Genomic DNA, 13672 nt, shown 5'->3' on the forward strand with positions numbered 1-13672 from the left:
GTGGACTGCAAGCCACTCACAGTCTCTGTTCCACCTACCCCTACTATGTATGTATTGAGGAATTTCTTTTACCAGAGGCCCTGTGCTGGCTGGTGACCACCCTTACGAGTTTCCTCCCTTTGCTCATTGGAGTCTTATTTATAAGTCATGTTATTTCATACCACATATAAACTTCTTGTATGTACACACACAAACACACATATAGACACAGACAAACACACACAGAGACATACACACAGGTACACGCCAAAGAGGAGAGGGAAAGAGAGAAAATAAACTCACTTCTATATGAAACTTTCTCTGTAAACCCAAATACTATTTTATTTTCTTTTTTCCTCTTTTTCTTACTAGTTGAGCATATGTTTCTGTTGCAAAGTAACTTTGATGAGACCCTGGTTATTATCTTCTCCACTATACACTATAATATCCATTTTAATAAGATACTAACAGACAGTATGTTGATCAAACATATTTGATAAGTAAAGGAAAATGCCAGATACTGTATCTCCCATGCAAAGGGTAGTCACATAATGCTAATTTCTGCTTTACTTCCCTCCTACTTTATTTCTCTGAGGAATTATGAACTGCCACCAACCTACGGGTCTGATGTCTTCACTCCTCTTATAACAATACCAGACCTCCATATATATGAACTAGTCTGTGAGATGATACTATTATTAGCTAAAGATAGACAGAAAATGAATAGGGACCCAAAATGAAAAGGCCTAGTGTTGCTCTCTTACCTAAGTGGGTTATTAATTTCAAGATTTTTGTATTGAATGATTTTGGATTTTTGGATCATTAGATGGCTCCATAACCCCAGAAATCCTTTGTAAAAAAATATAAATATCACCAGCTTGGGATTAGCTGCCTTCTCTTATTGCCATATAATTTTCAAAGTTGGCAGCAAATGAAAAGTTATAGATAAATATAAAGCAAAATTACCAGCTCACTTTTTCCCTAGGTGCATACCCTGCACTGCACAGATAGCGAAGCCTACCGGCACCGTGTTCTCACTCAGTGATCCACATGGATGGATTTCGCTCCTGATGCCAAAGTGCTTGACAATATGCAGAGACCTAAGTGTGGCTATATGATTGAGAGAAGAGGGTTTTTCCCACACGTGAACTATTAGGTGCAAACAAGACCCGTTATTTTGCAAATTAAAAATAAACCTCAGAGGCAAAGGAACTGAAGTGGTTTGGAGAGATTTGCTAATAAAATTCAGAAAAGACATGAGAGTATTTCAAACATGGTGACATTAATACAAGACTTGGTTCTAGTGTTCTCTACTTTCAGCTTATCTGTGTCATCTTTATGGGCTTCCATGGGCACATATGGAAAAGAGCCACCCTCTTAGGAATAAATCAGTGCTTTTCTGGTCATCTGGCTTGGAGACAGGAATTAGAACGTGGTTTAAAACACTGATTTTTTTAATATACAAGTCTTCCATCATGGAAGAAGATATCTGAAAGTCAGGAAACACTAACAACCCTATAAGCACACCCAACAGACTCCATTTACTATATGTTATAGTAAATAACAAAGCGAGGGGCACAGAATGTATTTTTTAGTCCAGTAAACAGCAAACTTCACTGTGAGAATCTTCTCACTTATAAAAACTTGGCTGAACATTTTAGGCAGCTTTAGCACACAAGGATTCAGTCAGTCCCTCTGTGGATATGCTCAGTCATTCACAAAGACTTGCTTTCCGACATGGAAAGCAAATGGTGTGTACTGTTTGTTATATACCACAAAATCATGTTTCACACAGGGCAATGAGCTGAGCAAAAGCAAACAGAACAGAAGAGCAACCAGTAGCAAGAACATATTTACACCTGAATAATGTATTATAGCACATGGTAAGCAATCTCCTAAAAGCTCATCAGAAGGATGTTCTTATAATTTAAACATGAAGCATTTGATTGACATCAGAGTGACTAACTGGTAAGAGTGCTCATAATGACATTTGCTGCTGGCAAACATCTTCTCCAATAGCAGAGAACTATTGACAAGACCTATGACGTCAATCTGAAAAATATTTTCTGACCATATGCAAGAGCCCCTACAACCTGTGTTCATGGAAAGCCAACAGACTGCAGAGAGATTCCCACCCTGAATCATCTCTCAGTCCAAGAGTAAGAAGGAATATAACATTTACATTAGCTCCTCAGGCACAGTTGCGGTCGTTTGGGTTTATAGTCTCCAAGAGTCCCATTAGAGTTGGGCTCCAAATTCCACAGTGGTGACAGTTTGACAGCCCATCTTTATTGTCATTATTTCTTTCTAATCTCTCTTCTCTACTGGTGTTTTTTTGGCAGTCTGCTGCTTTATAAACTACTTGAATGTAAGCTTCATATCAGGTGTATTTTTAAGTCAACCCAAACAAAGACATTATGTCCAAGCTTTATCTTTTTCTGATAGAATAAATTTTAATTTGTATCTAGCACTGTGGGCCACCACTCATCTTATATAAGTTTGGTAAAAGTTCCACAATTACCCATAGGCTAGGGTTTTTTGTTTTTTTGTTGTTGTTGTTTTTGTTTTTTTGTTTTTTTTGTTTGTTTTTTGTTTTTGTCTTTGTTTTTGTCTTGTTTGTTTTGCTTTGCTTTTCAAGACAGGGTTTCTCTGTATAACCCTGGCGTCCTGGAACTCACTCTGAAGACCACGATGGCCTCAAACTCAGAAATCTGCCTGCTTCTGCCTCCCAAATGCTGGGATTAAAGGCGTGTACCACCACTGACTGCCCAGCACATAGGCTAGTTTTAAAGTATGAAGATGTTGCCATGATATAAATGCTTGTGGTAGTGGTATAAGGTTTTTTACCCAATAGAAAAATCTTACTGTAGGAAACTTTGAGTAAGTCTAGAGATAGAAATAGATCTACACATCTGCCTTAGTTGATTTTCCAGTTCCTGTCTTAACACACACTGACAGAGCAAACTAAGGGACAAAGGTTGACTTCAGAGCATAGTTTGAGGTACAGTCAATCCTCTCATGGAAGTCAAGAAAGGAGGACCTTGAAGCAGCTCGTCATTTACATCATCAGTCAAGAAGTAGAGTCAGGTGAACACACTCCTGTTCAACCAATCAGTGTGTTTCTTCCATTCTGTCATGTCCAGAGAATGGTCCCACCCTTAGGTAAGAAGTATCTCCCACATCAATTCATGTACTCAAGATAATCCTTCAAAGGCATTCCCAGAGGCCTATCTTCAGATGATTCTAGATCAGGGTGATAAGTGGTACTAAGGATAAAACTATCCTTTTTATTTTTTACCTTTACTAATCATATATTAATAATTCACCTTTCTCTTCTACACACATATACACACACACACAGAAATTATAGATTTCATTCCACTGTGAAAAAAATGTATTTACTGGTTATATTCAACAAATGTAAATGATATAACAAAGTGAGTATTGGCTCTCCATTTATATGTACTCAGCATATATAAAGTTATGTATATATATATATATATATATACATATATATATATATAACTTTAAAACCTATCCTGTGGCCGGGCGGTGGTGGCGCACGCCTTTAATTCTAGCACTTGGGAGGCAGAGGCAGGCGGATTTCCGAGTTCGAGGCCAGCCTGGTCTACAGAGTGAGTACCGGGACAGCCGGGGCTACAGAGAGAAACCCTGTCTCAAAAAAAAAAAAAAAAAAAACCTATCCTGTATACCCAGTATGTTGACATTCAACTGCAACAGTAAGACTTCAACACATGGAAAAGTATAAGATGAGTATAAAATATATTTTCTAATATGGAATATTATAATTTAGATATTCATCTAGAGAAATAATTCTCAATTCTCTATGTCAGATGTTATACTTCAACAGTAGCTCAAAAATGTAAAATATAATTTAAAAAAATTATAAACAAATAAAAATATACCTAATTTTTCATGATGATGTTTATCTATACCAGAACACAGGAAGCTGAGACAGGAGAAACTAGAAGTTTAAGGCAAGTATGAACAATACACAAAAATAAGGTCATCTTAGACTACACAAGAAATTCCAGGCTAGCTGCCAAGGTACTAAACAAAAGCCCACCTCTATAAAAAGTTCAAACAAAAAGAAACAAGCAAAGCATGATGATCTTGAGTAGTTTGACACAAATTCACTAGTATTCTTTCTAGGTACCAACAATACACCCACTAGCCCTCACTGAGTTTGTGTTCTAAAGTGTTGAATGGTAAATAAACATCTAAGTAATTACATTTATAACATAATGTCCTGTGGTGAACCTCTAAGAACAATAAAGCAGCTGTGTTGCAGGATATTTGAGCCCCGAGATTGTGTCATTTACTGGAAAGACCTGTTTCTGGTTGTAATGTTGCTCAGCCTTAGCATGAAACTTTAATCCCTCTAGCTGGAATACAGACATGCCCTTAGCATACACCTCTAACCTAAAACAATGAAGGTAAGTTTAGTTTGTAGATGAAAGTGCCCATATTTCAAAGTGATGTCTAATTGAGAAACAAGAGGAAGGGGAAGCTACTGGAGGGAATGGGAAGCTACTGGAGGGAACAGTTCAGAGAGAAGGTGACAGTTTTACTGGAACACTTAGAGAGATGCTGGTTGCTGAAAGAGAACAAGCTAGACACAGATGAAGGCAGACTGAGCCAGAGAATCTGAACAAACCAGAAGATTAGAACAAATTGCCAAAGTTATTTGAGGCCAAGCAAAGCAATTCGGGAGAAGCTAAGAGAAGCAAGAATGAATCAGTCAGCTTGGAAAGGAGTTTGAAACAGAACAGCTGAAGTGAATCAGCTAGTCAGAGATCAGTAAAAACTAGGAAGGGAGAGGTGAGGAGGATATAACATCTGTCCCAACACCTGGAGTAACTGGGACTAGTAGGACCAGGTACACAGGAGCTCTGCTAGCCCAGTGGCTCAGGTTCCTACCAGACCCACAACACCCAGAGGAAGGTCCACTTCCAGGTGCTCTAACATGCCTAGGATCAGAGGTGAGGAGGACATAACATCTGTCCCAACACCAGGAGTAACTGGGACCAGCAGGACCCAGGCACACAGGAACTCTGCCAGCCCAGTGGCTCAGGTTCCTTCCGGTCTGTCTGGGCCAGCTGGTGCCCTGAGCAGACCTTGGGTGCAAACTCTGCAGTCATCCCAAAACACCCAGAGGAAGCTCCACTCCCAGGTGCTCTAACAAGCCCAGGGTCACAGGATCCCAGAATCACAGGATCACAGAGACAGATTGACTCTGAGGAGTTCTGACACAACCAGGATCACAGGAAGGACAGGCTCCAGTCAGATTTAGCAAGGACAGGTAGCAGTAGAGATAACCAGATGATGCGGGGCAAGTGTAAGAATATAAGCAACACAAACCAAGGTTTCTTGGCATCATCAGAACCCAATACTCCCACCATTGCAAGTCCTGGACACACCATCACACAGGAAAAGCAAGATTCAGATATAAAATCACTTCTCATGATGATGATACAGGACTTTAAGAAAGACATAAATAGCACCCTCAAAGAAATACAGGAGAACACAGGTAAACAGCTAGAAGCCCTTCAAAAGGAAATTCCATAAAAATCCCTTAAAGAACTACAGGAAAACACAATCAAACAAGTGAAGAAAATGAACAAAACCATCCAGAATCTAAAAATGGAAATAGAAACAATGAAGAAATCAGAAAGAGAGACAACCCTGGAGATACAAAACCTAAGAAAGAAATCAGGAATCGTAGATACACACATCACCAACAGAATACAAGAGATAGAAGAGAGAATCTCAGGGGTAGGAGACACCATAGAAAACATTGACACAACAGTCAAAGAACATGAAAAAAACAAAAAGCCCCTAACCCAAAACATCCAGGAAATCCAGGATGCAATGAGAAGACCAAACCTAAGGATAATAGGTATAGAAGAGAGTGAAGACTCCCAAGGTAATGGGCCAGTTAATATCTTCAAAAAAATTATAGAAGAAAACATCCCTAACCTAAAGAAAGAGATGCCCATGAAAATACAAGAAACCTATAGAACTCCAAATAGACTGGACCAGAAAAGAAATTCCTCCTGTCACATAATAATCAAAACACCAAAGGCACTAAACAAAGAAAGAATTTTAAAAGCAATAAGGAAAAATGATCAAGTAACATATAAAGGCAGGCCTATCAGAATTACACCAGACTTCTCACCAGAGACTATGAAAGCTAGAAGATCCTGGGCAGATGTCATATAGACCCTACAAGAACACAAATGCCAGCCCATGCTACTATACTCAGCAAAACTCTCAATTACCATAGATAGAGAAAACAAGATATCCCATGACAAAACAAAATTTACATAATATCTTTCCACAAATCCAGCCCTACAAAGGATAATAGGTGGAAAACATCAACATAAGGAGCAAAACTACACCCTAGAAGAAGTAAGAAAGTAACCTTTCAACAAATACACACAAACCTAATTCCACCCCTTACAACAAAAACAACGGGAAGTAACAATTACTTTTTCTAAATATCTTAATATGAAAATTAATATTACCAGCATATCCAAATTGATTGAAATCCAAAAATATAAGAAATTAGAAATTTATTGACTGTCATCCAATGGTATCTCTAATTTGGTAATTGAAAATTGGTCCAATATTACACAATCAATATACACTATCAGTGTCTTGATGTGTGCAACATAATGATCTTGAGATCTTGCTTCTCCTATCTTAGCCTCTCTATTAGTAGTATTGTTTGTTTCATGTTTTTAACACTATACTATGGTTTTCAGAACAGCTTACATATGTTGAAAGTATTTATATACCCAAAAGAAATATAGACAAATAAATTAGGAGGGGGTTTGTAAGAGACCAACAAAGATTAAGACTGAGTGCTTTGCTTGTAACTCTTGTATCAAGTTAGCACAGTAAGAGCCAAGATTTTAAGCTCTACTAAATATAAAACAAACAAACAAACAGAAACATTTTATATATTTATGTTCATTTAAGAAAATATTAGTAGTGATGCATTATTTTGAAATATACAGGTAATACATTTGGAGTTATTTAAAATTTATATTGAGAAAAATGTATGTATTTTCAGTATTGCTATAGACAAGCATCTACATAAGACTATTAAATTGATTGTTGTTTTATATCAAACAACTTTTATAATATTCATTTTTATTGTTACAATATTTTATAAGTTTTAAAGAATATGACAAAAAAGATATTGTAGGTATTGAAGGGGGTCTCTGGGAGGAGTTGGGGTTACAAAAGAAAAACAAGAATGTGATTTTAATTCTATTTACTTAACATAATTTTTTTAAATGTTAACAAATTCAGATAAATTGAAATCATGTAACTTTTCTCATAATAATGCAATAAGACTTAAAAAAAAACTTGAAAAAAAAAACTCTAGGAAGGGGTTGAACTTATTCAGCAGTAACTCTTTGAGGCTGAAAACACTCTATGCCTAGATTAGAACATATGGACTAGGCATAGGTTAGCAAACAGAGACAGTTGGCCTCCGAGATGAAAATTACAACAGGTTAGAATGTATGGATAGGCATAGGTTAGCAAACAGAGACAGTTAGCCTCCGAGATGAAAATTACAAAGGAGAATAAAAGATACATTTACAGAGGTGTAATGACTTTATAAAATAATAAATAAAACAACTATATTGTTTTGTTTTGTTTGACAGTTTGTTTTTGATACAAGGTCTTATTTATCTCAAGCTAGCCTTGAACACACTGAGAGGATAATCTTGAAGATTTGGATTTCTGGTATGCAACATCACACACAGTTTATATGATGCACACTCGGGCTAGGGATTGAACTCAGGGATTCTTACGTGGGAAGCATGCACCCTGCGAATGCCAGCACTAGCTCATATGCTTGTTAGATGAAGGACCAGAGATGGCTTCTCCAAGGACACTCGGGGTTAATAAGTTTATCCCTAACAGAGATCCTAATAAAATATCTGGGCAGAGGAGAGAGTCTGTGCCAGAGCACTGTGTAACAGAAGTAAGGCTATGATATTCAAGGTAAGTGGGGTGTCACAGGAGGTGGGAGAAAGCCACCATGACCCAAGAATACAAATCTGGTAAGCTTATGGTGTGGATGTCCTTCTGAATGGGTGAAAAGCCATTGGAAAGCTTAAATGATTGCTCTGGCTACTAAGTGAATAAATTGGGAGAATGCAGGGATGGGAGAAAAACATCCACAGCGAGGTTATTCTGATACTAGGTGGGAGATGGCAATGCTTACATTACAGAGGCTGCAGACAGGGAAGATAAACAGAGTGAGAGTTAGGAAAAAGAACAAGGAGTATGTTCTATATCCTTACTGATGGAGACAGGCAAGGAACAGGCCACATACTGGTTCAGGGATTGGAGTCTAATAGAGGGCATGCAAGTCCCAGATGCCTATACTACTTAACAGAATCAGTGGGTATTTTTGACCAAATTTCAGAGTCAGGTATAAGTTAGTGGTAGGAATCATAACTCATAGGTAGAATTGTGTGATAATTTGACCTTGGTCCTCCTGGAATATGTAAAATGGTCTGAGTCCATAGCCCTGGGTGAGTCATACCTTCAGACCTTAAAATGGCAAGGAAGAAGGGAGGTAACAAGGGTAGGGAGAAAATAAAAGAGTGGGGGGGGTGAGAGTAATAAGATTGCATTATATAAATGTAAGGAATTATAAAAGAACAAATTTAATTGGTAAAAAAAAAAATAATGGCACAGAGGACCAGAGAGAATCTATAAAGAAAGACAGACCAAAAAGATGCTATGGTTTTATGAGCAACAACAACAAAAAGAGACAGAAGTTCTGAACAGAGCAGACATTTTGAGACCAGAGAGATGAATCTCAAGTGCCACCTGTACTACCATCTCCAAAATGAGCTTTCAAGTCCTAAAAGGAAAGAAAGATGGACTTCCAGTTCCAAGGGTTATTTCAAGGTGACATGAACATTGCACAAGGCTAAGGACTATATGAGGATAATTCTGAGCACTCAGTGATAATGTGTCCATATGATAGACACAGGTACCTACAGAGGTCACAGTAGTGATGTCACAGAATCTCAGTGACTCAGGATCCCTTCTATAGATGTGATTTGGTAGCACTTCAGCATGGGCTCTATCCCTAGACATCTGTTCATGTCCAATATATTTTGTTCTCATGGAACAACAGGCCCACCCACCCTTTCACATGCCAGTTGCCTTTCCCACACACATTGTGGTCAGATGTAACCCACCTGTGTTGAGGAAGGATCCAGTCCATTCTTCCTCTGTCCTTGGAAACACAGAAACTGGTGGGGGCAGACCCAGGGTTCTCCCATCAAGATCTGTGAAGAGGTATTTTCTTGGATATTCGCAATCCAATGCCGGACAGGTGGTTCCCACTAAGCCTTTGCTGTAGAGAAAGGGAAAAGGTTACACCATCATCTTATGACAGGCAGCACATGTTCAGCTCTGATCTTGTCAGGGGTCCCTCTTGTCTCCCTGAGCCTCTGCCACATGAGGCTAATATTCTTCACCTCATAGGGAATTGCTGGGCAGGAGCCCTCATCGGACACCAGGCATGACCTGCTCTCATTTTTTTTCTTATTTACTCCCCAGACACCAAAACTATAAAAAATAAATCTTTGGTAATTATGAACCACCTGGTTTATGGAGTTTTTTTACTGGCACAAATGGACCAAGAGGTGTAGCTTCCAGCCTACAGGTAAGACACAAACAGAAGGAGGTTTTGACAGGAAAAGGATGAATAATAACACAGCACAGAGTGTACCTAAGTATATTGAAGTACCTCCAGTGGCTCAGGGATGGGTATTAAAAAGGAAGCAGTGTTAGGTCAAACACATAGACTTTCCACAAAGGATGGTTTATTTGGACTATTCCTTTCTCCTCAAAAGCAGTTTTTGCAGTGTGAGAAAGTAATGACATATTTTTCATGTCTCCAAGTTTTTAATGCAAAGAGATTCCATATTTACTTTTAAGACACTTGAATAAAATTTTCAGATCATGTGTCCTAGAGCAGTAGTTGCACCTGGCCTATGCATTATTATTTAGATTGGAAATTCCAAGCAATAGGTACAATCTCCTGCTTCCTCATCCTGCTCAAAGGTTCCCTGAGCTCCTATTGCAAACTCTGTATATTATGCTCCGTGATAGAGGAAAGAAGGCATGTCAAATGTTGATTTGTTTATTTGATACCGTCTATTTTGAAACTATTTATAAGGAAAAGCAGTAGAAAATAACAATAAAACTGGCATCAAATCACATCTGACCCTTCTTTTTTAAAAAGACTCAAAAGGGGAAAAACCACTAACTAGAATATATTTGTTTGTGTGCGAATACTTAAAGTCATATATGAAAGGGCAAGAATATGGGAAGAGTAAAATGTTGGGACCACTAAGTCAAGGCACCAGCCTTTTCTACAGGAATTTATTTCATTTTGTGTAATGGTGTTATATTTGTCATGTGTTTGGGGATTTAAACAGTTGAAAACTGCTTCAGAAATAGACTGTATCATCAATACTGAAAGTGGTACCTGGACTGTAATGGAGGAAAGTAGAACTTGTTTTTGTCCTTTATCCTCAGCATTCTGGTCCTCTCTGCTGCTATTGGGTACATAACTCCAGTGCTATACTCATTAGGCAGGATGCAGACATCCAGGTCGTCACTATAGCAACTCTTCACAAAACTAGAAAAGGTGACATCTGAAATTTTAACCAATATATCATGAGACTGTATCATGTGAACCACCTACCACAGAGATTATAGAACTGAGTATTCTTTTCATAATACATACCCTAGGAGCTAATTTGAACTATCCAGTACAACCAAGGTGAGTTTATATGAATTTTAGTTACAAAATGTCATTTGTAACTACAAAATGGACATTTTGTTTAAAAAAAAAAAAAAAGACAACAATTCCAAGCTGGAAAGCTGATTTAGTGGTTAGATGTTATTCTGGGGAACTTAGACTCAATTCCTAGCAGCTACATGGAAGGTTACAATACTCTATAATACCAGTTCTAGGGATCTAATTCCCAAATCTATCCTCTGTGGGGGGCTTCATGTATATGGTTCACAGACATATATACTGACAAACATTCACACATGTAAAATAATTTTTAAAAACTCTTAAATATACACTACCAATACACTATAGTCTTTAGAAAAATAATTAAAATTTTGATAACAATCTATCCATATGTAATAATCAAGCCAACTGTGAGATAGACTACATAGGGGTGGAATAAGCACAAAATTGCCAAAACTATCTAGTAGAAGATAAACTTCCCTTTATGGTCAAATGCTGACATCAAACTTATCAATCTTTATAGCACCAGACTACAAAGCAACTTGCAACTGTGATACAATTTCTTCATCTCAGTTACTGTATAGGATAGCAGGAAAATCAATTATTATCCATGAGTAATTATTGAGTTAAGTAGCTACAATGTAGACAGTCCAGCAAGCAGAAAACAGTAACTTCTGTAAGGAATCACTCACTGTCTTTAATACACAGTTGTATTTATCAGTAGTAGGATGCCAGCTAGACAAGCAAGCAGTAGGCTAGGCTGGACCTGCTAGCAGTATGCTTTCAGAACACTACTGAACATTGTGTGCTTGGGTGGGTGGAGCCATAGTTTTAGGGCAGAGTCAAGAATCCTACCTTGAAGCTTCATAATTCCTGGAACTGAATGACCACTCCTTACTTTGTGCCATGGCTCCTGGGGCCATCCATTTGGTTCTGAGGCAGAAACAGGCCACAGAATACCAATTCGGCCTCCTCTGGGATTGGAAGGTGCTCTATCTGTTGTTGTCCAATTGGCTGACTGAGGAGCCTTTCTGTCGTGGATGCAATCAAAAGAGGAGCTAGTGGCCACGATGACTGAATTCCTAAGTGTAATCTGTACGGTGCTGACAGAGCTTAGTGGAGCAGAAGATGCATATACAATAGCCAAAAGACCAACAGTATTGTCTACCAGAGTGATATTCTGTATGTCCACACTATTCTCTGTCTGAACCATGGCACCATAGTCAAAGTTCTTAAAAGCCAGAAATCCAGAGACACCAGTACAGTTGTTGGGTTCATGGTTCTTGTAGAGGTGAAGGCCATGGAGGCTTGAGTGGACCACATTGTCAGACCAAGGCACTTCAGAGGAGCACCTATGGCCACTGACATGAAAGCCAAGTCTCTCAGATCCTGCCACCACATTGCCATGGAGAATGATATCTTCTGCACAGTTCACTTTGATTCCTGCCACCCAAGGAAGTGAGTTTGCTGACTGCATTGTCAGAATGACAAGGTTATTGGTGAGAGAATAGTTCCAACCCTCTACATCGATGCCATGGCCGTTTGTCCCAAACACTATGTTGTTGTTCAAAATCATCCCATGACTGGAAGAGGCATGGAGGCCCACACTGCAGCTTTGATGTATAGTAGAAGATATTACCCAGGATCCAGCTGACACACCGGTGAGTTCAATAGATGAATGCAATAGTGACCCCATGCCCTGAATTTCTACATTAAGAAGCTGAAGAATACCTGTAAAGAAAAATGGACATAGTCAGGTCAGGTTCTTTCATATTTCCCACAAAATACCAAAGGCCTCTGCTTTGGGACATCAGAATATGCAGATATTTAAGTGAATGTAATCATTATCGTTAGCACCGGAACTGTATTTCATACCATAAAATTTCACTAACAAAAAAATGAATCACTGGAAATCTGACACTCTTGTTTACAAACATTTATGTGCCATCTGGGCTCTGATATATCTGATATAAAAAGTGAGAAAAGAAGTAAGCCAGGGTACCTTGGACAGGTATACAACTGGTTCACAGATTTTTTGCATTTGTTAGAAGACTGAATCAAAGGGCCTGGATAAGCATAAAGGATGTGTAGGTTGTTGCCCAGTTGCCTCAAAGGCATGTCTTCATGTCTCTGTCTGTCTCAAGGATCCTGTTCAAGTGAGCTGCAATTACCTACGGAGGGGGTGAATGAAGGAACCGAATAGGCAAGGCTAAAAACACTTCTAGTATTTTCAAGAAGAATAAGGGTACAAAGCTTATTACAGCCTAATTAATGTCCAGAAATATGAGCTTTTGATGAAGACATGGTAAAAAAATGAAACATAACACACATTTAATATTGTTTGTGAAACTGGATCTGAAGGCACAAGTCTGTAACCAGGCAACACAGGAGGCTGAGGCACAATAGTGGGATGTTCAAAACCTGCCTGTACTACTAGGTGAAGTCATGGCTAGCCTGGTCAACTTAGCCAGGTTCTGTAGCTAAATGCAATCTGAAAGAGAAGACATGGGACAGAGCTAAGTGGCACAGGACTGGCCTAGTACGGGTGACACCTTAGGATCATTTCTCGGGCATAAACATAAAGAAAAACCCACATGAAACCTTTTCTAGATTTTAATCTTAGTGACAGTATTTCCCACAGGATATTTGTAACAATGAGATTTCCTACATCATTGATAAAAGTTCCTAACTATGTAATCTCATGGAAGACTTTCAGCTGTTTTGAATGTTGTCCTTGTATTATGAATTGTTTTGCTGTACCTTCAGCTGTAAACCCACTATTAGGCCAACATTCAATCACTACTATACTTCTAGCCTAGACTTTTAATTTAATTAATTATTTTTGAGGCAGAATCTCAGTAA

At 38.5% G+C, this 13672-nt stretch overlaps 1 protein-coding gene across 1 annotated transcript in view; it reads right to left on the reverse strand.

Moving 5' to 3' along the window:
* Nucleotides 1-13672, reverse strand: part of Pkhd1 (PKHD1 ciliary IPT domain containing fibrocystin/polyductin) — a 480627-nt gene that overhangs the window by 110793 nt on the left and 356162 nt on the right. The window contains exons 58-60 of the mRNA XM_031366970.1: nucleotides 11666-12541; nucleotides 10535-10703; nucleotides 9237-9394 (exon numbers count right to left, since the gene is read on the reverse strand). Coding sequence (XP_031222830.1) covers nucleotides 9237-9394; nucleotides 10535-10703; nucleotides 11666-12541 — 1203 coding nt within the window. The remainder of the gene's footprint in view (nucleotides 1-9236; nucleotides 9395-10534; nucleotides 10704-11665; nucleotides 12542-13672) is intronic.

The sequence above is a fragment of the Mastomys coucha genome, unplaced genomic scaffold (assembly GCF_008632895.1).
Source record: "Mastomys coucha isolate ucsf_1 unplaced genomic scaffold, UCSF_Mcou_1 pScaffold14, whole genome shotgun sequence".
Taxonomy (NCBI): Eukaryota; Metazoa; Chordata; class Mammalia; order Rodentia; family Muridae; genus Mastomys; species Mastomys coucha.